The sequence below is a fragment of the Ylistrum balloti genome, unplaced genomic scaffold (assembly GCF_031769215.1).
Source record: "Ylistrum balloti isolate Yb309-2 unplaced genomic scaffold, AGI_CSIRO_Ybal_v1 Utg370392, whole genome shotgun sequence".
NCBI lineage: Eukaryota > Metazoa > Mollusca > Bivalvia > Pectinida > Pectinidae > Ylistrum > Ylistrum balloti.
In genome coordinates, this window is record NW_026782271.1 from 799,839 (window position 1) to 825,758 (window position 25,920).

General features: G+C 33.3%; 3 protein-coding genes across 3 annotated transcripts; 2 read left to right on the forward strand and 1 right to left on the reverse strand.

Moving 5' to 3' along the window:
• The first annotated feature begins 1,571 nt into the window (after positions 1 to 1,571).
• Positions 1,572 to 5,840, forward strand: LOC132554304 (GTP-binding nuclear protein ran-1-like). Its single transcript, XM_060218610.1, has 7 exons — positions 1,572 to 1,629; positions 1,870 to 1,901; positions 2,146 to 2,230; positions 3,336 to 3,461; positions 3,894 to 4,081; positions 4,546 to 4,722; positions 5,573 to 5,840. Exons 2-7 carry the CDS (start codon positions 1,881 to 1,883, stop codon positions 5,612 to 5,614), a joined length of 639 nt encoding a protein of 212 aa, XP_060074593.1. The 5' UTR covers positions 1,572 to 1,629; positions 1,870 to 1,880; the 3' UTR covers positions 5,615 to 5,840.
• A 1,148-nt stretch (positions 5,841 to 6,988) lies between these two features.
• Positions 6,989 to 15,573, reverse strand: LOC132554311 (probable 18S rRNA (guanine-N(7))-methyltransferase). The gene is made up of 11 exons (XM_060218616.1): positions 15,404 to 15,573; positions 14,225 to 14,262; positions 13,331 to 13,426; positions 12,998 to 13,080; positions 11,608 to 11,704; positions 11,236 to 11,332; positions 10,952 to 11,002; positions 10,577 to 10,662; positions 8,334 to 8,441; positions 7,722 to 7,814; positions 6,989 to 7,122 (listed from the first exon to the last, which is right to left on the reverse strand). Exons 1-11 carry the CDS (start codon positions 15,452 to 15,454, stop codon positions 7,068 to 7,070), a joined length of 855 nt encoding a protein of 284 aa, XP_060074599.1. The 5' UTR covers positions 15,455 to 15,573; the 3' UTR covers positions 6,989 to 7,067.
• Positions 15,574 to 16,232: 659 nt separating this feature from the next.
• On the forward strand, positions 16,233 to 22,526 carry LOC132554306 (dnaJ homolog subfamily C member 30, mitochondrial-like). Its single transcript, XM_060218612.1, has 2 exons — positions 16,233 to 16,950; positions 19,782 to 22,526. Exons 1-2 carry the CDS (start codon positions 16,472 to 16,474, stop codon positions 20,092 to 20,094), a joined length of 792 nt encoding a protein of 263 aa, XP_060074595.1. The 5' UTR covers positions 16,233 to 16,471; the 3' UTR covers positions 20,095 to 22,526.
• The last annotated feature ends 3,394 nt before the right edge of the window (positions 22,527 to 25,920 follow it).

The window sequence follows — 25,920 nt, forward strand, 5'->3', positions numbered from 1 at the left end:
TGTAGTGTTTTTATGTTTTTCATGTGAGTTTTTGCATGTTATGCAATGATTTGTGTCCAAAATTTTACTCTTTAAAGTACTATGTAAATTTCAAATGTATTGATGTGCTGGATGTACCAATAACCTGAGAAGAATATGTTTAGGGTCTTGATATGATAGGAAACCAATGTGGTATGGCAGTTGACTTCATACCGGGAACTTTATGGCAAAGGTGTGATTATAATACTGTATCAATGGAATACCAGTCTGTTACAGCCAGGAGCAATTGGGGACAAAGATGAATTTTGGGCAAGGATGTTGAATCATTAATTCAAATATGTATTGTGATGAATTAGATCAGGAAAATTCAGAACACATTTTCTAAAAAATTCTTTGAAATCCTCTAACAATATTTTAAACTTGGATTGCCCCTGCTTGGATGAAGGATTATGTTTGCAAATGGTATCTAGATAAAATAAATTGGTCCCAAGACGAGATGTTTAGTGTGGAAATAACAAATGGGAGAAAGAGTTTTGGCTCGTGGTGTGCTAAAATGAATCCTTGAATGATTTTCACATGCTTTTAAGTGCACAAGGGCAGATGTGCTTAGATTTGTTGGAAGACAACATAGTCAGTAATAGGATTCAATAAAAAGTCTCCAATAAATGACAGTGATATACTTGAGGCTAATATTTTTAACATCTTTTGTTATTCTATGATGAAATCCGAATTAGTTGGTATAAATTATTCACATTGTGATTGAGAAGATTGGAATTATTTTCATTATTTTGAAAAACTTGAGTACATGGCAATACATACACTTGAGTACTGACTACTGATCAAAACAATGATGATAAGTAACAAATCCCTAGCAGCTGCTGTTCAATGTAGATATTACTGATGCAAGACTGAATCATTTCTTGACAGATTGCTTCTACAGAGTATAGCAAATTTAACTTGAAACTTCCATGTTAATAATTTTAGAATGAACCTCTCCTGTACAGTGATGTATTTCTAAACTAATCTTTTCTATTGCTTGCGTTGAAAAATATTGGTAGTCTGTTACTGCTAATTTGGATTCACAGTAACATTAAAAAAATATACCTGATACAACACAACTTTTTATCAATATATCATTTTCTGAATAATTAAGACTCGCTTTATAAAACATTAGTGCTACTTATTTAACAAGACGGTGGTACACATCTAGCTATATACTTTCATAAATTTGCATGGTACATGTATATTCTAGTGTACAAAATAATAACAAAGCAGAAAAGTTGACTGGAAGTTTATTTTGAAATCTGTTATTTCTTGGAACACTAAACAATTTACAAAAACACTTATACAAGTAGTTATCTATATCTTGTAACTTTTGATAACTGTATAGAAATTGTTTGCAGGCATACAAAACAGAGGGCGGTAAGAAGAAAAGGTTATTCAAGGTCTCTTTATAATTCAAATTTGCTTAGGACACATTCTGTAATTTTCCATGATATCAGCCATCAGTTATATACTTGGTGGAAATTTTCTCAATAATTTTCAGCTGGTTTCAGCCAGTTATGGCTGGTACAATTCTTATGGTATTGCACCATAGGCAACTTCATTCATCAAGCAAACTTTGATATAGAAGGCTGCTGTTTTCCTCAAGTAAGTCTGTTGTCGTACAATGAATGATAATTTACTGAGTGAATATATTTTTGTCACAGATATTTCCTTATTCTACTTTTAATTTCAGATAGTTAATACCACTCTGTACTTAATTTCATGGGAGAAGAGAGATAACTCTTACATACTGGGAGGATTTTTTTTTTTTTTTCCGATTTTATTATTATTTTTTTTTTATTTTATCTTTATTTGATTTAAAAATAAAATCCTTCCTCTTTCTAGGGATTACGGACATGGCAACTCCCACATTTAAGGTAAATATTATTTATATATATATAGATTAATTGATATGTACAGCTGATGGACATCTTAATTATGTATGACTATATTCCATTAATTAAATGAATAAACTTTATGATAATAAATTGAATCGGTTTTCATTGAAGTACAAAACGAATCAAGGCTGATATATATTGTCTTTAAAAGTCAATATCTGGAGTACAATTGAGGTATAATGTAATGTGTTGATAAAGACAGAATTTATGTTTAAAATTCCAGCTGATTGTAGTTGGTGATGGTGGCGTTGGAAAAACCACTTTTGTGAAACGTCATTTGACAGGCGAGTTTGAAAAGAAGTATATCGGTAAGTACATGAATTAATGATAAAATTATAATAATTCTATGGCACAAGTTTTTATGTGGTTTTCATGGTAATTATATTTTTTAAATGAGCTGTGTTTCTAATAGATTAAGTTTGTTACAAAAATTTAAAATTGCTGTATAATAGAACAACGCTCTGTATTCTGAATTTAAGTGTTTTAATGGTGTGTTAGTTTCAATAATCACATTGATGGATTTAAATCTGCTAGTTCAGGCTAGTTCATTAGATATTCCAGGCAACATTACCTTTAGCACCAAACAATAGGTATTCATATTTTGACTAACTGTTAAAATATGTGTCTGATATTTAATTTAGTGCTATCTTTAATGACTGCATGTATAGCAAAATGGAATCCACCACAAACTTTTCAAGCTATAAAGTATAACATGAACAAAATTGTCCTAGAGATATTATGAAAGATCATTACCTTTGAAAAAAAAAGTTTCAGGAGATTTGCTATTCTCAAAATATTTACACTGTGACTCCTGAAAAAGCACAAGGAGAGTAAGACCAAATGTTCCGGCAGTGTAAGTGTTATCAGCTTCATTGATGACACCAGCCATGTTTAATTTATCTTGGATATAAATCCTAGTCAATCGAAGTCAGTAATGTCATGTTCACAAATGAGAACAAGGTAAACAACAACCATCATACAATCTAACAAGCACACATCTGACTTTATATTTCACAAGGAGATACATTTTTCCCAAAGAGATCATTATAACAACTGTTTAAAAAAGATATAATAAAGACAAATAAAATCTAAACCATTTATGTAATTGAAGTATCAAGAAATATTGTTATGTGAAATCATAATTAATATATCGGACATTAAATATACCACAGCGACTGTATATTAAGTATTTATATCATCAAAATCATAGATAATTTAGAGAAAAAAAACCTGGTTTCAAGTCTTATCTGTTCAGTTCAAGGTTGTTGGAACTGATTTCAGTTCCTGCTCTGAGGAACTTATTTGTAAATGCCTAACCCCATATTCCTTGTTATACCTTGTAATATTATAGACTGTAAGACTGTCTACTTAAGCAGTGAACTTCCACATACCTGTGAGTTATGTTTATTGTAGCTACTGTTGGTGCAGAAGTTCATCCAATGAAATTCAACACAAATCGTGGAGAAATTAAGTTCAATGTGTGGGATACAGCAGGCCAGGAGAAATATGGACGCCTGAGGGATGGCTACTACATACAAGGTCTCACATGTTAAACATCTTGATCCACTATTTCTATCACAACATGAAGAGATGAAACCAACTTTATTATATTTAATGTTGTGAAAATTTACTTTATGACAAATATAATAGAATATTATTACATAGTTTTAAATTAGCTGGTGCAACAATTATAGAATCTATCACACTTATGGAGGTGGGAAAGGGGAATTGCAAACAGAGCAGAGAGAAATTTCTAAGTTTGAAAACTTGTGGGTCTGGGTATCTACATGTCCCTTAGAGTAGACATATCTGCCTACATCTTTAATATGATTCACCCAAACTTTTGTATTTTAAATGTGTACATACAGTTCTTTAGTCTTCATGAAGACTATACTCCAAGGAGAATGTATATTTTCTTGTACAAATATTTTAACAACCATTAATAAAGGTGTCTAACCCTTTAAATTTCAGGACAGTGTGCTATCATTATGTTCGACGTAACATCACGCATTACATACAGGAATGTACCAGACTGGTACAGAGACCTTTCTCGAGTCTGTGTTAATGTTCCCATGGTGCTATGTGGCAACAAGGTGGATGTGAAGGATCGCAAAATTCCAGCAAAGCTTATCAAGTTTCACAGAAAACATAACCTACAGGTCAGTGTGTAGTTATCTAAGAAGAAAAATTAAAAAAAAAAGAATAAAAAAACACCCTTTTGGCCATAAACTGGCAACCAACCAGAATTTTTGAGCAACCATGAACAGTTGACCAAAATTTTTTAATCTACGATAATGGTCTGTTTAACAGTACATATATAATAGAGTGCATTTACCTCCTGCACAATATAAACAAATTGTTTCTTGTACAGAAAGTAAATACATCATACATGTATATAAATTCCTTAAAAGACTGCTTAAACAGGCCATAATTGTAGGCTAAAAAAATTTGGTCATCTGTTCATGGTCACTAAAAAGTTTTGGTCAGTCACCTGTTTAGGGAAATATTTTCATTGGTAATATGAAAAAGTTGAACTCATGCATTTTTTATTGTACAAGATTCATAAAAAACAACCTTCCATAAAGTCTTTTATTATGTCATCAAAATCTCCTGTTTCCTCCAGTATTATGACATGAGTGCCAAGAGTAACTATAACTATGAGAAACCATTTTTGTGGCTGGCTCGACAACTTGTTGGTGATCCTCAGCTGTATTTTGTGGCCTGTTGTGCAGGCCTGTTACCACCATCAATAATCATGGACAAAGCTCAAATTGCTCAGATGGAGAAGGAATTGGAAGAGGTTTGTAGAAAATTACATTTCCTGTGTTGTTTATTTAAGTAGAACAGGTGATTTATAATAAAAAATTTACAGAAGTTTGTTGGCATTCAAACTCACTGCTATTTCTAGGCAGTTTATTAGGCACCCTAAGGGAGCACTTTGTCAATCTGTCGGTCATAATTTTGTCTGGAGCATGACATAAAAACTAAAGAGGTAACAACATAAAACTTCATAGGTAGATATATCACAACAAGGGAAAGTGCAGCACACCAGAACCATCACTCTCTTTAGCATAATTTAGTAGTTATTGCCCTTTGTTATTTTTCATACTTAAATTTTGTCTGGAGCATTGCACTAACACTATAAGAGGTATCAACATGAAACTTCATAAGTAGATAATTTCAATAAGGAGAAGTGCAGTACGTACTATCACTGTGTATTGCATCCTGAGGAGTTATTGTCGATGTTTGATCTTAACAGGAAGAAGGACATAAGAATCATACCTTTCTTACTGCCTTTTGTTTATTTTTTATACTTAAATTTTGTCTCATTCGAGGAGCATAACCCATCTCTGACAGCCCTTGTTGTCAGTTTTTGACATTCTTGACAAACCAGATATATACATATTGTAGAAATATAGCATCTCCTCTGTAAATTTCATATTCCCAAACTGCTACTATCACAATGTAAATGAGTTAAGCCTGTAAAGTTCAATTTGTAGTCATAGATGTTCTATTAAGTGATGTAAATTTTGATTTAGAAACAAAGGTAAAATCTTTAATTTTGTATAACTCTATATATTCAAACTTAAACTTTATTCCATTTGATCCCAAAACAATATTTTGTATTCTTATTGCTTTATATCTTTCAGGCCAAGAACGTCTCGCTTCCAGATGATGATGACGAGCTTTAAAATCCTCTCAACAATATCAATAATACATGATAAATGCATCATGGCTGGACATATATTTCAATTGGAAGTTTTCATGCATGTGTGTTGAAACTTACACAGAAAAATTAACAATTGGTCAGAAGAAAATTACATGTGATAAAAATCTGTGTTATTTGCAATTTTAATGGAAATTTATGTTTAAAGTTAGTAAAGCATTTTTTCATCTTTTAAACCTTAAATATCATTAACTGTGAAAATAAGATAAATGTGCAAATAACAGTTTATCTTCCATGTAAATCAAAAATCAAGCTGTGTTGTGTTTTACTTACTGCATTGTAATATATTATGGTGAGAAGAATTGTGTGATCAAAGACCTTGTTTTTAGGAATGTGTTACCTGCTGTATCTTCACTTCCTCATGTTAATTTGTATATACCTCTTACTGTATATAATTCATTGTCAAGTATTTCTTTACATATATATTGTAAATAACATGAAATTCAAATAACTTTTTACATTTCAAACTAATCTTATACATGTTGTTCAAACAAACATTTACCTGTATTCATTTCATAACATAGAAATAAAGTAATGGTGAAAATGAACATAAGAAACTTAAATTTGTTTAAAATACACGTAACTACATGTACATGTATTAATTATCATATAGAATGGTAACTAGATACCAAGAGATCATGATGACGATTTGCATTTTTTAGGAGAGTAAAAAAAAATTGGTACACAACACTTGATGGTGAAACTGTAATTAATTCATTCAAAGTATCTGATTTTTAAAAATGTTTTTAAATTGAAAATTTGAAATTTATATGATTTTTCATTCTTGAATTATTTATCAGGTCAAGGTAGGGTTTAGCATACACCACCATCAGCAATAAAAACAAAAGAAAGAGAGTACCGTGAAATTTCTTCAGTATGTCGGGCATAACAACAGTAAAGAACATTCAGGTCATAGGAACTGTATTCTGCTACAAGCATTGATTTTTGTGATTTTGGCTTAGTTATTTGAGTTCCTCCTCATTGGAGAAAAGAACATGTTTTTAACCTAACAGGCAAATGTCTATCAATCCATCTCTACATATAGTTCTGAATTCTGAATTCGTAACTTGGTCAAAACTTGACCACTTTCATCCATCAAACAAACATTAGAAAGATAAATCATTAAATGTCATGTATATGTCACTAAGATTTCTACAGCTCTTATAATATCAAAAAATTAAGATTTTTTTTCTCTGGAGTTCCAATCTTTGTTACTATAATAGTTGGAAATTCATGTTAATTCCCTGTGATAAGTACTATACTAAGCATCCCTTATTTGCCATTGGGATGTGAAATATCAGTTTTGCCTCATTTCAGAATCACAAAATACAAATCAAAATCGATTTTAAAAGGGAGAATTTAATAACAATTAAACGGGATACATGTATGCAGAAATATTCAGTTAAAATAACAAAGTTTTAAAACGTGACCTTCCTCTTCCTTCCTGTGTATTTTGTATCTGGACGTACTTCTCTGTAAAGATGTAAACAAAACAGTTATCATTAAATGAATACGATCTGACTTACTACTAACCCATAAAGGATTGATGATTCTGAAATTATGCATTTGACAGATTCATTTATGTTAACAAACGGGTATGTATATTAACTTTGTCAGACTTTCTCTGCGAAGTTCCTTGAAAAGTTGCATGAGTTCAAACAGTTGACTCTAACTACACATATGTATCTCAAAAGCAACAGAAAAAATATTGACATGTCAAAAGAACCATAATTATAATTAAGATTCATTGAAACAAGGGCAAAATATGAACAGTGGAAGATTAATGAAGTGAGAATTAAAATAAGTACAAGAAGAAAGAGACAATGTTGCAGAAGAGTAAACTTCCTTTTTATCAGTAATACCAGCCTTGTAAACATATGACAAGGGAAACAATTACACATCATCAAATACTACCTCTAAGCATGCTCAATGCCAGCAGTAAAAAGTCAATTCAAATACTGTAAAAGCATTTATCAATGATACCTCTCCATTTTTACATCAATATTAAAAGATGACCAACAGACTAAAGCTATGGTTTGGAAATAATGTTATCTCAACTCTCCATTACTTACCTCCCCTGTCTGCGGCGACGTTCTTTCTTCTCCAGGATCCAATCTCTGCTTCCCTTTGCAGATTTAGCACCTCGTATCTTCTTCATCCTCTCCCTATTGTATTGGAACGAAAGCTTAACAGCTGATTTTTGAAGTTCAGACTTCTATTATATTTCTTCTGATGTTAATAACTCTTTCAAAATATACTCTTTCAAGAACAATTTATCATTATTGGAATGTTATTGAAGTGTCAACAATAATTTTTGTTTTGAATATAACTATTTACAAAAGATCTATTTTCCCACTATAGCTCCATAACATTTTGTGTGCTAATTTGAATATCGATGAAACTCACGCCTATAAAAAACATTTATCATTCACTGACCCTACATTCCTGAGCCTATCCATAATTACTTTGATGATATTCAAGGAAGCACTATTTCAGTGATAATTCTTTCTCAATGTATATTTAGTATTAACTATTTATCATAAATCATTTTCTGACCAACTTGTCCTATTTTGTAGCAGAAACATATTTAATTTCTTTAAGGTGAAAAAGTTTGCTGCTGTTGGTATGCTGGCAGCTGTCCTAGTTGATAGAAATACATTTGTATGACATCACAAGTACTTTACCTTTTTGTGTTGAAGTCAATCTGTTGCCCCTGACTGTTTCCCACTTCTGTTCCTAATCCCTTAGGTAACTGTTGTGGTTGTCCTCCAGCAAACAAACACAGAAATATCCTACAATATACACAGGGAATGTCTTATCTACAGAAAAATTCCTTAAATATACAATATAAATAATCCATTTTAGTCTGGTAAAAAAACAAAAGAAACAGCAGTTTCATAATAAAACATTGCTTTCACAGTAAATCACAACTCACACAGTGAAACACGTCCGACACAGAAAATGACACCCAAACCACACACCACAGATAACCCTTTCTTACACAGTAATCAACATTCCGCACAGTAAACCTCATATCACCGTAAACCACACCACAAAAATTAAAGCACACTCTACACAGTAAACCAGACTCCATCAAAAAGTAACCCACACTTTATACAGTAAAATACAGCTCACACAGTAAGGCTAGAACTCAAACACTAAATCATATCTCACACATTAAACTATAGTTCACACAGTAAACCAAATCCCACACAGTAAATCACACCTGATACAGTAATCCACATAGTAAACTATACCTCACACAGTAACCGAAACCTCACAGTCAACATCTCAAACAGTAACCAACACCTCACGTAGTAATCCACACTCCACACAGTAAATCACAGATCACACAGTAAACTACACCTCACACAATAATCCACACTCCACACAGGAGTCACAACTTCACACAGTAAACCACAGATCACACAGTAAACTACAGATCACACTGTAAACTATACCTCACACAATAATCCACACTCCACACAGTAGTCACAACTTCACACAATAAACTACAGATCCCACAGTAAATTACACCTCACACAATAATCCATACTCCACACAGGAGCCACAACTTAACACAGTAAACTACAGATCCCACTGTAAACTACACCTCACACAATAATCCATACTCCACACAGGAGTCACAACTTCACACAGTAAACCACAGATCACACAGTAAACTACAGATCACACTGTAAACTATACCTCACACAATAATCCACACTCCACACAGTAGTCACAACTTCACACAATAAACTACAGATCCCACAGTAAATTACACCTCACACAATAATCCATACTCCACACAGGAGCCACAACTTAACACAGTAAACTACAGATCCCACTGTAAACTACACCTCACACAATAATCCATACTCCACACAGGAGTCACAACTTCACACAGTAAACCACAGATCACACAGTAAATCACAGATCACACAGTAAACTACACCTCACACAATAATCCATACTCCACACAGGAGCCACAACTTAACACAGTAAACTACATATCCCACTGTAAACTATACCTCACACAACAATCCACACTCCACACAGTAGTCACAACTTCACACAGTAAACCACAGATCCCACAGTAAATTACACCTCACACAATAATCCACGCTCCACACAGTAGTTGCAACTTCATACAGTAAATCACAGATCACACAGTAAACCACAGATCACAAACTACACCTCACACAATAATCCACACTCCACACAGTAGTCGCAACTTCACAAAGTAAACCACAGATCACAAACTACACCTCGCACAATAATCCACACTCCACATAGTAGTTGCAACTTCATACGGTAAATCACAGATCACACAGTAAACCACAGATCACAAACTACACCTCACACAATAATCCACACTCCACACAGTAGTCGCATCTTCACAAAGTAAACCACAGATCACACAGTAAACTACACCTCACATAATAATCCATACTCCACACAATAGCCACAACTTGACACAGTAAACCACAGATCACACAATAAACTACACCTCACACAATAATCCACACTCTACACAGTAGTCGCAACTTCACACAGTAAACCACAGATCACACAGTAAACCACACCGCACACAATAATCCACACTCCACACAGTAGTTGCAACTTCACAAAGTAAATCACAGATCACACAGTAAACCACAGATCACATAATAAACTACACCTCACACAATAATCCACACTCCACACAGTAGTCACAACTTCACACAGTAAACCACAGATCCCACAGTAAATTACACCTCACACAATAATCCACACTCCACACGGTAGTCACAACTTCACACAGTAAACCACAGATCACACAGTAAACTATACCTCACACAATAATCCATACCCCACACTGTAGTTGTAACTTCACACAGTAAACCATACCCATCATATAGCTGACCAAACATTAAGTTACACTTACTTTTTGGCCTTAGTACTGTTAGGATAGTCCACCACCAAACCGCCTGTAAAACCTGCCTTCATAGACTGTTGTGTAATCAGCTCCAACTGAAACAAAATTCTAGTTCTGTTACACAACTGTTTAGGTGGGTGAGGCTTCAATACCCACTAAATTCCAGAGTCAAACAATGGAGTGATTTCGTTTCTCCCTTCCAGAGAATTAACACTTTTGATCTATTAGGCAGAAAAAGTTTGATCAGAAGTGAAATGAATGAATTTCAGATTGTTTTTCTTACTTTAATGATCTTCTTAAATATTACACAGGAAACATAATTAGATAGCCCAAATAACAAAAATGTGATAATTAGTTTTATGGAGACATATAAAAATCATTAACCTGTGAACTGTTTTCAGGGTAAAGCTGGAACACAGCACGACTTCCTCTACTCTGGAAATGGAATGTTTGAATACATCAGTTTTATTTATTTAAATTTTAAAGGATTTAGGAGTGTTTTGTGAACTGTTGAAACACTTTCTTGTCATATCCTGACACCAGCATTTTTCATCATATGAATCACTGTTTTTTTTTAAACGTAAAAATGTCCAACATGAGAAACATAATTAACCCCAATTATTTGATGATTTTATTCAAAAAGAAATGGCCTTTTAATGTTAACATACCATACAGGCATAGAGTGAACTGAAGAACTTTAGAAGACGCTTTGGTGGATGATGAAAGGATTTGTCAGCATTACAAAGCCATTGCAGGGCAGATATACTGAAAAAAAGATAACAACACAATTGTTTAGAGAACATATATATTATTATGCCGACCAGTGTTCAAAGTAGATTGTACTTATACACTGACATTAAAACCAGAGGTAAATATAATTAATGTCAAACCTGTCTCAAAAGCCTCCTTTATACAAAGACCACCTGTTTATAAAGGCCACTTTTCTTTGCTCCCATTAGTGGCCTTTGTAGACAGGTTTGGCTATATATTTATTTTTGTCGTCAAACTGCCTTGTTCTGATCTCAAATACATCATGTTACCTGATGACGCCATCAAATGTCCCTGGTTTGAAGGGCATGCCGTATCCCATGTCTCCCAAAACAAGGTCTCCTTCAGTCTCTCTCTCTCTGGCAACATCTGAAATCAGTTATTCAACTATGAGAAAATAATAAAATCCAATCACTTTTCAAGATATTGAAGCAAATGCTTATAGAACAGGACACAATTCTTGTCATGTATTATGTGGTATGTATCAAAACTCCATTGTACACCAGGATTATGATTTTAACAAATCTAAGCACATTTCCATTTAAGTAATGTTGTAATTAAATGCTCTGAAATAAAAGCAAAATACAAGAGGCCCAATGCCTGCAACACTCACCTGCTATTCAATGTTCATCAAAAATACAATTTGTGTCTATCTCAAATACATTAACACATACACCACTGGCACTCAAAGTGGGCACATTTAATTAACTCTAACTAATTTCTGCAACAAACAGCTTCCAATATTTTAAACAGTATCAGTTATGACCTGGATTATATTTTCTTCTCAAGGCCTTGGACTAGACACATCTTTCCACCAAATACTTTACTTTTCAGACTTTTGGTTTACCAGAAGAAGTCTTTAACAGGTTCTGACAATTTGACTCCTGTGACCTTGAAAATGATTTATGATTCAAGGTCATTTCTTTCATGCAAACGTTGTCATGCTTGATCCAAGCCAAATTTCATGCTTCTTGGCTGTTGGTTAGTCAGAAGAAGTTGTTGAAAGGTTTCAACAAGTTCTGCTCTTATGCCTTGGATAAAGATAACAGTTCTTTTCACAAACTATGTTGGACTTCATCACTGAAACCTCTTAGTCAAATACCATAATTCTGTGCCTTTTGATTAGTCAAAAAAAGTGGTTTTAACGTTTAAATGAATTTGACCCCTGTGACCTCAAATAAGTGTCAAGGTCAGCTCTTTTTGAAAACTTTGTCTGACCACCAGCTAAATTCCATGACATCTGGTCAGTCAGATATTGAGAAAAAGTGATATTAACAGAAAAGTTGACATCAGAAAGACAAGGAACAGATGGACGGAAGAAGCTGCACCATGGCATAAACTCACTTGGACCTTTAGGTCAGTTGAGCTAAAATTGTAATTAAGCAAAGATGTTTTTGAGCTGCACTTTGGGAAAGAGGAGGGGCCAGAATGCCCCCATGTTTCCTGTATAGAATTTTCTTTCCTGTGTCATATATCAGATCATGATATTGGTATGTAGGAGTTTGTAACCATATCATATGCTGCAAGATTACACTTAAATTTCAATTTTTCATGTATTGAGGTTTCTTTTTACATCACTTTAAACACATAAACAAAAAAACTAAGATCAAAATTTTGAATTTGATACCCTATGGGTATGAAAGAAAAAAATTGTGTACTTACCCAACATGTGAGGGCTGATGTCCACTCCAACCCAGAAATGACCTTGCTCTGTTAATGTCTCTCCACTTAACCCAGAGCCACATCTACAACAAGCCAAAATCCTTAATAAAAACTCTGCTGAATTGAATCTCGAAGGGTAATTTGATAAAAACCGAACAAAAACTAATTAGAAGGGTAATTTGATAAAAACCGAACAATAATTAATTAGTGTATTATCACAATGCAACCTTTGACCTTAGTCATGTGACTATATAGCTTCTTCTTTGACAGTTAAATTTGGTATTTAGTTTAAACACTTAAAATTGATCCATTAAACAAACAAAAAACACTTACCCTACATCCAAAATAAAACATGGCTGATCCGCTGGTAACTGTAGTAACTCTATAGCTCTTTCTGACAGTTGGCTCTGAATTTCTATCATACGAGTACTGGAGGAGAAAACAAATAATCCAATGAAAAGTGGAAGTATTGATACCTGGCATGACCTCATATACTCAAGGGTGGTCTCTCTGTTACTAGCCAAGATGTAACTGTGACAATGATGATTTTGTGGATAAATCTTGCTCACAAAAGTGCTTTAAGGTATTTGTACATTTATCTGTGTATCATTTTGTAGACATTTAAATTAATGGATTTAGAATATCCAACAATTCAATGAAAATAAATGATTTTGAACTAAACAATAATTACAATATAAAGGTTGTTATTTTAAAGAAGATCAATTTTTTGCTGTTTTCAAGGATGGAATGGAAACAGAAATCTTGAAATATAATCAATAATAAAGAAGAAAAGAGTTAATTTCATGACTTCCTAGAAAAAGTGCATCTCTTCCTTATCAAACCTTTGTTAAAACAGGGGAAAAATTCATGTAACAACTCACTTAATTATGTGGGGACTATTTTACCTACAATACTAAATATGTAACACAAAAAATCATCACCATTTTTTTTCTAACTTGAAGCTGAGTATGAATACATCACTAACAAAATACTACATACTCATGTTAAACTACACATTACCTCAAGCAGCAACAGGGCAGCAACATTGCCTTATTGCTAAACAGCTACATCCTAAAACCATTATGATATCAGTTGTGTACAAATTATTGATGAAGTCAAAACGACGTTTTGAGTTTCAAATGTACCACAGTTTTAATAGATCACATACATTTCTCTATTACTTCAGTATATGACATTGACATTCATTAAGGTTTTTAAAAAACTTACTTTGAGGTGTATTTTCTAGCCTCTTCTTCACCATAAAACTAAATTGAAAAACACAATATAACACTGAGTTACTATTGATATTCACATTACAAAGAACTAGATATGTAACAGCAATACAAATGACTGCCAGCAACCAAGAAGTTTCAAAATTTTCAGTGCTTGCTGACTTTGTTAAGAGGTGTTTTGACTATAACCAAATCAGAACCATTATACAACTATGTATACACAAACTCTTTATCTGTCAAATAAGCATAAATTATGGGTAACATCATATATGCCCTGACCATGACAGGGGTATAAATATCTACATGTGAGCTTGTTTGGTCATAACTCAGTAATAGACAAGAATATATATGGAATGACTTTTCATACCCTGTCTCATTTTTCCTGTAAAATCATAAAAGCAGAAGATGTACACTAACATAGTGATGAAGGTGGTGTGTGGTTCTATGATGGTGGTGGTAGTGTGGTGGTAGAAAAGGAACAGACAGTGGTGGTGGAGGTAGTCTCTAAGGGTGGTGAAGTTATTTTCTAGAGGTGGTGGTGTGTTGGTGGTGAAGCTAGGTAGTGCGTGGTGATGTGATGGTGTGTGATGGTGATGTGGTTGAGCAGAGTGTAGTGGTGTGATGTGGTGGGGATGGTGGGTAGTGGGGTGGCAGTGAAATCAATTAGTTTGATATGTGTGGTGTGTGATAGTGGTGAAGTTGAGGAGGGTATTGTAGTTGTGATGGTAGGTAGTTGGGTGGCAGTTAAGCTGGGTAGTTTGTTGTGATGGTGGTGTGTGATTATGATGTGGTTGAGAAGGGTTTGTTGTAGTGATGGTAGGAAGTGGTTTGGCGGTGAAGCCAGATATTTTGATGTGTGGTGTGGTTGAGGAGGGTGTTGTGGTGATGATGATGGTGTGGTGTGGCAGTGAAGCCAGATAGTGTGTGATGGTAGAGTCAGGAAAGTAATGGTGTGCGATGGTGGTGGTGTGTGACGTTGGTAGTGGTGCGTGATGGCTATCTTTGTGATGTTGGTGATGGTGGCTGGAAGTGCTTTGGGTTTCGGTGAATGTGTTATGAACCAAATGATACACAGACAGAAATCAAAATGCGATTAATTCTTACTCTTTATAAAATTCGTATGTTTAATTCACAAATCTAATGAGCGTGTGCAAGACTGCAACTTTTAACTTACGATTTCAGGAGGGGCCTGACGTTCGGGCCTTCCAGAAGACGAGTGGGCCATTATTATTATAACCAAAGTCAGTATCAGTACGAGAAGACGTATTGGCTTGGTCAAGATCTAATCATTATTGTTTCCACTCCGTCAACATGATTGCTGTCAATACACGTGCCAGTGCCAAAGCAAACAACCGGAAGTACTTTCCATAAGTCTCTATCAATAAAAAGTTTGTATTCTAAGAAGTGTCTTATCTTATAGCGACAAGGAGTATCAAGATACAAACAAAATATTTAAAGATATACCTCGCAATTTTTTTTTACGAAATATTGCTTATCCACGAAATAAAATACACATAGTTTGTTATTTTTTCCCGTATAAGCATTTTTTCATTAACACTATGTTGTGAATTAACCCCGAGTTGTGAAATAAACACAATCACATGCTTCTAGCAGATACGTACATTACGTGTTATAAAGTCCCTATTTCCAGTCTTAGTGGAATATTGATAAAAAAATAAACTTTGTTTATATAAGTTTAGCAAACAACTATTTAGTAAATAAACTAATTTTACATTAACGCATCTCTTAAACCAGAAGCGAGTGACTGCGGCAAAACTTACTACTTTTTCATGAGTCTCTATGTATTTTTACTTGTGTTCATATTTTACCATAATTTCACTAATTTGCGTTTGAACTATGATTCTGTTTTTTCTGTTTTATTTAGTGTTAGTAACGTCTAGTCATTACATACTGACTGATCAAAACTATGAGACATCAGAATGCGTTAGTATACAAGCGTCTGCACGACAACGATCATCAGCGCGACCGAGTAGAGTACAAGGTGAAAACTTGTTACGTATTATTTTCGTGTGTTTTCGAACGAACAGTATTACCACTATTTGAACGCCGATGAAAGCTAGGAGGAGAACACTGGACCTAAATATTAACTAAGAGAACTGCTGAATGAAGTGACATTAGCAACACAGCAATGCAAAATGGCTAAGTAAACCGATTTATAAATGATCTGACATTGCCAAAACAGACAGGTCGTCGATTCGAAAAGCTGAAGAGACATTAACAAATGCATAGTTATTTAAGAACTTTAAGAGGCCAAATGTGTTTTTGCGCCAAGCAGCCATTCCCTAATACATATAGGCCATTAATTTTCATACCTGGAAAAAACGTTGTAAATAAAAGATATCAAGGATCACACAGAAAGCTCAAACATAAAAAAGACCTTTATGAAGTTTTGGAATTGTCAAGTAAAGCAACAAGCGTACAAATCAAAGGTGCATACTTCAGACTGTCGAAGAAATATCACCCGGACGTCAATAAAAATGAAAATGCAGTTGCGAAATTTGCTGAAATAGCAGAAGCATATGAAATTTTGGGGAAACCACACTCCAGAAGACTTTATGATAAAGGGTTGGAACAAGAAGATGAACTCGGAAATACTAAACACCCAGATGGTTGGAAGGCATATAGAAAAGGCTTCAAAAAATACGATGGCCCTCCTGTACGTGGCAGAACATCAATCTATGACTTTGATACATGGACAAAGTCAGTAATATTCTTCTTCTCTATTTTGTCCAATACAGTTTGCTGATAGACACGTAAAGCTTTAAAAACCTATAATAGCTGTGTCAGTCTGTCTGGAATAGCCTAATGTAAAATTATACAAAAAAAATCACAGTTATGAAAAACAAAAGAAAATGTTGAATTCCATGTATTCTATAGTCTATTATCACAGGAACTCTGTTAATGTGATTTTGTTTACTTTAATCAAATCGAAAACTTTCAAAAATATCTAATTATTTCAGATTGATCAATACAGATTTTATAGGTTTTATAGTTGGATTGACAAATGATATTGGCCCTAAACCCAAAGTGTTAATTGTTATATTAATCCGGTAGTAAGATGGCAAGATTTTTTTGTGTTTGGATATTAAGAATTTCTTTTCTTGAAGTTTTAATGAAACAATTTCAGCCAGGTAAGTGATATAGGTCCTATTGTTATTTATTTACAATCCTCAGGAAATTTGGATAAAACGCTGAAAATGTGATATATATGCAATGTGCTTTTTGTACTGCAATACAATACATTATTATTGTGTTTTGCAGGGCACAATTATATTGTTATACACAATTAAGTAATTACATATTGGCAACTATAAAGAGGAACTCTGCTGTCTGCAGTCAAGATATAAACTGATGCTTGACTTCCTCTTGTCTGATTTATATTTCACCTAAAATGCATTTGAAGCTGTCATACTTACATGTCAGTGTATTCCATTTTGGCAAGTGAGCAAATGTCTCTTGATAATTCATTTTCCTTGTTTTGACTTCCATACTGCTAAATTCAGCTTAGTCTTTGTACATATAATGCCAATATTTAAAATTTTTATGGCAATCCCATGGGGTAGCCCTACTGATGTCTTTTGTGTATCACCAACACAGAACTGCCAATAGCAGAGGTATAATATTGATGTGCTGTTAACTATTTGAAGATTTAAGAAGATTTGAATATTGATATGATAATTTAGCATTGAACTGCTTTAAGTTGGTATTCCTTGGTATCATGAATGCCAACTTGATAAAGGCATTGTGCTTCATTGAAAAATGTCCTTATCCTATTGTCACTTCTATTGCACATAAATGCCAATTTTTATTAAAAAAGCATTTCATATCCTAACTTGTGCTGAATGTCCTTTTAAATGTCTTGGTGCATTATAAGTGATTATAGAGCAAAAGAACTGAAAGTTAAGACTACAGGTAAACAAGGAGTGCATTTATAAATATTGTAATTATAGCCCACCATCTGATGATGGTGAATGCGCCATGACCGTGGTTAATGGTCTGTCCATCAGAGCAAAAGAATTCTTATTATCCGTTATTTCTTATAAATACTGGACAGATCTTTCTCAAATTTGTAGGTGCCCCTTGGATTTTGACAGTTGAAGTTTGTTATTGCTATTGCAAGTAATTTTCAAATTTTATAAAAATTAAGAACAAAAACAGAGAAAAGAAAGGGAAAATTAAGTTTTAAAGAACAAATTGAGATTTTATCAGGTCATCTGACCCTAGAGCTTTTGTGCTACGTCCCTCGCCTTTGTCTGCCTTGTGTAAACTTTCCACTGAAAAAACTTCTTCTCAATAGACCAAAAGTACTGATATTAGGCCGTATCAACTTCAAAGGTCACAGGGGTCAAATGTGTTAAAACCTTTAAACAGCTCCCTCAATAACCAAGTTTGTTACAATTAATTACCTTGACTCACTTGCAAGATCACAGGATTCCCAATGTTTTGAATTTTTATGGGATTATTGCATTTTTAGGTCATCTAACATAAAGGGCCTGGATGACCTATAGCCATCATGTTTCGTCCACATGTGCATGCTTGCCATGCACTGTGTGTAAACTTTCCATTCAAATGACTTCTTTTCAATAACCAAAATGCCCAGGGCACGTATTGGCTCCATAGCATGATAGGATAAAAGGCTGCCAAGTTGATTAAAATGAATGACCTTGGCCAACTTCAAAGGTCACAGGGGTCAAATATGCTGAAATCTTCAAACAACTTCTCATTAACCAAAAGGTGGAGGGTGCTGATATTGGGCCTGTGTGATGTTGAGATGGAGGGATACCAAGTATGTTTATATGAATGACCTTGACCCAATTTCAAGATCACAGGGTGTGTTGAAATATTTAAGACTTCTTCTCAATAACCAGAAGGCCCAGGGTGCAGATACTGGGCGTGTAGCATATTTGATCAAATTAATTACCTTGACCAATTTTCAAGGTCACAGGGGACAAATGTGTAAAAATCTTGAAAAGACATCTCCTCAATAACCAAAAGGCTAAGAGTGCTGACAATCAACTTGCAGCATGCTGTGATGAAGGGTTACCAATTTTGTTCATGTGACTGACATTTTCTCTTTTTAAAGGCCACAGGGGTCAAATGTGTTAAAATCTTCAAATATCTTCTTCTCAATAACAAAAAAGGTCCAGCTTGCTGATATTCATTCTTTAAGATAAGTGGGTGAAGGCTTAGGTCTACCATATTATTCAAATAATAGACCTTGACCTATAATCAAGGTCACTTTAGTCAAATGGTTTGGTTATCTTAGAATTTCTTTTCAACAAGCGAAAGGATCGAAGTAATGGCATTAGTGTAGTAGCATATACAAAAAATATGATTTCAAATTTGCAGAAAATGTTTTTATGAAACAACAGTATCTTCTTTGTAAGCTGTATATAGTTGAGCAATTTATTTTAGGCCTATATGGCCTCTTTCATGTATAGGCCTTTATAGTCAGCTGATCGTTAAGGCCTTCGGGTCTCTTGTTTTTATTTGTGTGACTTACATTGGCTTCTTGTTTTACTGTTTTACAGAACGCACTATGCAGAAGTTTTTGAAAAAAGGGCAGCTGAAAAGAAAAAATTTGATGAATATGAAATTGGAAGACAGATGCATAGACAGAGTCGCAGTACAGCACATATAAAGGAAGAGAATAAGTTAGCTTTTTATTTGATAATGGGATTTATGTTCATAGTATATGCAGCAGGAGGAATAACTTTTCAAGACATTGCAGTATCACAAGCAAATGAATCAAATATATTACAAAGAAAAGCACGAGAGAAAAGAGAGAAAGATCAGCGACTAGCAATTAAAGGAAACCTGGAGACAAATTTAGCTACAGATTGAATTAATAGATTTAAAATATTATTACACACACACACACACACACACACACATACTTAATTATTTTAAAGTGCTCTGGATCTCCTTCCTGTATCCTGAGTTTTTAAATTTGTTTTCAAACAATGTTGCTTTCATGAATTTTTGTGACTCAATTATTAGTTAATGTGATAAACAATGTTTCACATTAAGTTTTGTTTAAAGATTTGTTATACTCATGACATATCTTAAAGGTCACCAGCAACAATTTTGTTTCGCAGTTCTCAATATTTTGACATAAAGCTCACCTAAGTAATATCCTGAATCAATTTTCACCTCATGATGCTGTTATAGCGGAGTGGTGATGCTGCAGATAAATTTGATAACCTCTCCATGCTTCTATGGTCACACCCAGGAATCTCTTGTGTCTAAAATTTGTGACGTTATTTCTGCTATTGCACATGTGCCAGCTGGTACCACAGTAGAAGTCTCTGATGATATGACAGTTTTATAATCAAAGTTGTTTCAGCATTGATAGTACACTGTGTTGTTCACAGGTAGCATAAAACTAGTGAAAATTCAAATATGAGCTTCATCAATACAAAACAATATAGAAAGTCTGTGAAAAACCAAACAAATCTTAGATTAACAACAACTAACAAATTAACCAGGTGGGTTCTTCATTATCTGCCCAACATGGTAATTGGAAGATATTTGGAGTCGGGACCAGACACAGACTGTTTTATTTATCTGTATATTTTCACACAGACTAAGCAGACAAAGAGAGTGGATAGTGTAGTATTACCCTAATGTTACTATTATGTATATCAGACCATAGGATAACAATTATTAAGAAGAATTCAAATAGAATAGTTAGATACATATTCTTCAAAACATTCATTTACCATATTTGATGATAGCTAAATTCTAAAAAGTCATTGTGCATTTAAATAGTATTCTAAACTATCTTTGAAAATAATTTGATTCTACTGTAAATAAGTTATTTTCGCGTAGGAATTAATTTCGTGTTAATACATGAGGGGAATCAATTGTGAATTTGAAATCCTGTTTGTCAAAAGTTATATCTTGATGACGTCCATGCCAATTTGATTGCTGATACCTGAATACATATATGCTACTTTCTAGATTCCTTGTGTGTATAATCATGTGAATATGTCTGAAGAGGTAGATTTGCAAAATAAATTATCATGAAATCTAAGTGATTTACAGTAGTAATCACAGCAAAGATATGTTCTCATGGAATTTTCTAAGCATATTTATGTGTTTCTAAGTTTATTCATGTGTTTCACACTGGTTTTAAGCCCGATAATTTTCACATGAATTGCACCATGTCCTGTGGATGTGAACTGATGTGAAACTGGCTTGTGTTTATTACAGTTTGGGATATGAAGTTAGATTCGTTGCATAAATTATCACCACTGTACTCCTTTTAGCTGCTCTGAAACTCACACTGCTATAGTCAAATAACAAACTTTACCTCTTAAGTCGTTATATTGTGCTGGGCATGCTTACTTGACTAAAGTTGATTTAATGTGCACAGCCTTCTTAAACACTTATGAAAATGTGTCCAATGGCAGAATTGATGTCACAAATGATCAACCAATGAAAGTCCTTGGTTTCCAGAAAAGAAATAACCTGACATATTTTAACTTCCTCAGTTATTTACAGGTGAAAATAACCCTACCTGTGCACCAATAACTCGTTTTAGTTATTATCAAACATTTTTTCACCTAAAAGTAACTTTTCATTACTGGTGACCTTTACATAAGAAATTCTTGGTAATATTTTACAAATATTAATAGAAAGCTTATAGAAGTCTCTGTTTATACCAGTTTTAATGTGTTTGATGTTTTTTATCAGGTTTCTGTTTTGAGAACTTAAGTAACATATGATTTTAAAAGCTGGAAGTGTGCATCATTCAAAGTAGAAAATAAAAACAAAAAGGAGAGAGGTCTTTAAGAATAAATAGACTTACAGAGACCAGTATTACTTTAATCTTTCCTGATAAATTTCTAATTAAAAATGGAAAATGCAAATAACTTACCCTTTTGCCTTTTTTTCCTTTTTGTTTTCATCAGATATGTGATAAATACAAACAGCATATTCTGTGATAAATATTTGTGTGCTTACATTGACAGGCACTGTGAGAGTGTGGTATAAGTATCGGAAGGTACCAAATTATTACTTTTTTTATGGGTTCCTTAATCAACCTTCCTAGAAAGAATTAAGGGTTATCTTCCCTGGATTGGATATTGATCTTTACATTGCACAAGGAATTCAGCGTTATATGTTAATGGTTATAGACATAACTATAGCAATATCATGGTATTATAGTTTGCCGTTATCAAAGCTTATCCTGAGAATTGTTTTAAAATGTTCTGTATCTAAATATTGTTTTTAATGAAAATCTTTTTACCTCATAACAACATAGACAAACACTATTTCAAAAAAGACAAAGGAACCATTATTTCAATGGTTTATACTTTTTCCTCAACATTTCCAGAGTGTATATTCATTTTGTTTTAATAGGTCATTTTTTTAATTAGAAAAGAAACAATGGCCTTACATGTGTAACATCTCATTATGTAATACAGTGGCTACTTGTGACCTTAGAAGTACCTTATCTTTGTTCAGTACAGAAATTACTCGATGGATGTTACCTCTCCAGGTTGTATGACAATATTAAATCATCTGATTTAAGTTTTATTATAAGACAAACATTAACCAAAAATATAAGTATACACTGAATTGACAGGAAATTTTAGCCATGATTATTTTGTTTTTTTTTTTTTTTTTTTTTTTTGGGGGGGGGGGGTTTCAATTTTCACAGAGAATTTGTGCATGATCATACTTTCTTCAAACCAGGAAGTTAACCTTTTGACAAAGTTATATCATTGAGGTAATACAGAAGGTTGACTTTACAGTTTTGTGATTAAATGTAATGGAGACTTAAATGTTGTATGATAACTATATGTATGGGTCAAATTCAGGTGTCTTCTAAGAGTATACATTACAAACAAGGTTAGCAACATTGAATTGATTAATGTCAGATATAAAAGTGACCAGTACTGGAGTCTACATCAATGTATGATCATCATTATGTTTATGATATTTTGTATCTTTTTTTTTACACAGAATACACACAAAACAAACATTAAAAAATTATCCTTTAAACTGCTTATGAATCAAGAATTAGCTAGATCTTGTTGTAAAGATTTCAGAGTTCCAAAGCTTATAGACACAAATTTTGAAGGAAAAAAAGGTTTGATTTTCTGCTGATTTGTACAAGTTTATAATACATTTAGGTTTTCAGATTTTCCTACAATAATCTTGTACACATTCCTCTTTATGTCAGGGATCAGATTATAAAAGCCTTATATGATTTAAAGCAATGTGTCAAATATCAGAGATAATGGGACTTTATATATAAGTATTGATGTAATGGTTACCAAAACACATTGATGTTTATTTCTATAAAGTTGTCATAGGAACTTGCTCTGTTGACAGATAATCAGGGTAGATAACTGGTGAATGGTTTATAAGGAAATACATTGCAGAAATTAGTTTTACATTTAATCACATTTATGTATTTGTTATTATTGATTGCAAATCTAATTAAGTCTCAGGAAATCGCATAATGCTAAAAAGTGACGAAAAGAAAGAGGGATGATAGATCTTTAATTTGAAGTTACACTGAAATATTTCACCTCATGTTGATTGAAATGAATGAAACAATAGAAATAAAAGAAGAAAAGTATATTTATAAAGACTTATTTCTCCTGAAGGGATAGTAACCAATGGAAACTAAAAGTGAACCAGAACTATCATTTTTAAAAAAAAGTTTTAGAATATAGTAAATAGAAAAGTTACATTCACCTGTACAATAGTGGAAATCAAAAGACCAGACACAATTTTAGCCAATTATCAATCCCATTCATCTGTGGTCCGTCATCCCCCATCCGGTCCGTGCATCCATCAATCCATTGAAATTCTCTTTCCTTATTGCTATTTTCATAGAAGTATTGAAAGGGTTTTCTCAGACTTCAAATATATTTTCCCCTTGGTCCCTTATTTGGATTGAATTTTGAGACTGGTCTGGGAAACAACATGGTTGACATGTAGCCATCATGGATTTTGTTAGTTGAAGTTTGTTATCAATATTTCTCAAAAATAAATGCAAGGATATTTCTCAAACGATGTGTTGGTTCACCCTAATCCCTAGTTGTGCCCATTTAAATTTTAGTTAAATTAAAAGTATGGGACAGAAAGTTCCCAAATTTGACTAGGGCTCTTGTGCCCTTCGACAACCGTTCAAAAAACAAAATGGCTTACAGACAGTTATATTGGATTTTGACAATGAATGTTTATCACCATTAAGTACTGTATGAATCTGTCTCATTTCCTCAAATTTCATGGGTATGCTCCCCTTGGTCCCAAGTTTTGTCCTTGTGATTTAGGGACAAGAGAAACAAAATGACTGGCAGACGGCCATCTTGGATTTTGACAATGAAAGTTTGTTATCACTACTCAGAGATGTATTGGAGGCGTCGTTCTCAAACTTGTATATGTTCCTCATGGTCCCTAGTCGTTCCTATTTAATACTGAGACTGATCAGTGAAGCAAATCTTGATTTTAACAGTTGGTGTTGTTTTAGCTATTTGTTGTGAAGTATTCAAAAGATATTTCTAAAACATGATGTATAGGTTCTGGATGGTCCCCAAGTTATGCCAATTCAATTTTCTTTTTGCTCAAGAAAAGATAATGGATGACTGATCTTAATGAAGACCCTTACAGATTTTGACAGTTGTTTATAATGACTATTTCTTGTTAGATCTTGCTTAGATTTCATATGTGGGATTTCCCTGTTAAAGACAACTAAAAGGAAAAGGGGAGAGAAGGAATTTAAAGTGGAGAAAAGATCAGCATTTCAAAAACCCAATTAAGATTATTCAGTGGTGGGTACCAAGATTCCTCTGGGATCTCTAGTTTAACCTTGAAAATATCTTCAAATAATTTCATATCATAAAATAAAATGTTAAGATGGAATTTTGAGTATGGTGCAATAAAAGGTTGAAGTATTCTTAATTTCGTAGTGAAAATTTTGCATTTTCACATTATTGTTTTCTTATTATCCAGGTATTATCCTATTTTATTCTAATGAGAAATTAAATGAGTATTAAAAAATGAGTATTAAAAAAGATTGTCCCCCATAAAACAGAATGTCTGTTCTTTAAGAATAATATCAAGAACAGTAATTGAAAGTGTATATTATCTATTGCACTTCTGAAGCTGCAAAAGAAGTGCTTTTAAATTCTCTGAAAAAATCTCATTTTCGAAAAAATCATCACCTGCACAAAAGGTAAATTTCAGAAATTCTGCCTTCAATTGCTAAAAACCAACAAGAACATACCAACATGTTAACATTAGACAGGAAAGAAGATTCCAGAGATCTAATTACCTTGTTTGGTTATTAATAGGTATAGATATTGACTTGTACAGTCTGTTTATTAGGCTGGTGTGAAGACCAGTGTTTGTGTACTTAAGATAAGTTAGGATTGGATAATATTTGGATAGGTAAGTGAATTATAAAGCGTAACGTGTCTGATCTCGAAAAAAAGACATGAAGTGGCAAACATCAGGCAGTTTTTTTCTTCAATTGTGTTGTACGTATGATTAAACAGAAGGTAGTTGAAAGTCATTAAATGAGATGAAAACAAATTTTGAACAGATAACTTTGAAGTTTTGAACTTCATATCGTTGGTCTGACGTGTAAGCTGAACATTTCAAGACCGATTTCTTGGCTACTGGAGATCGATTTTGACTGAATTTTTG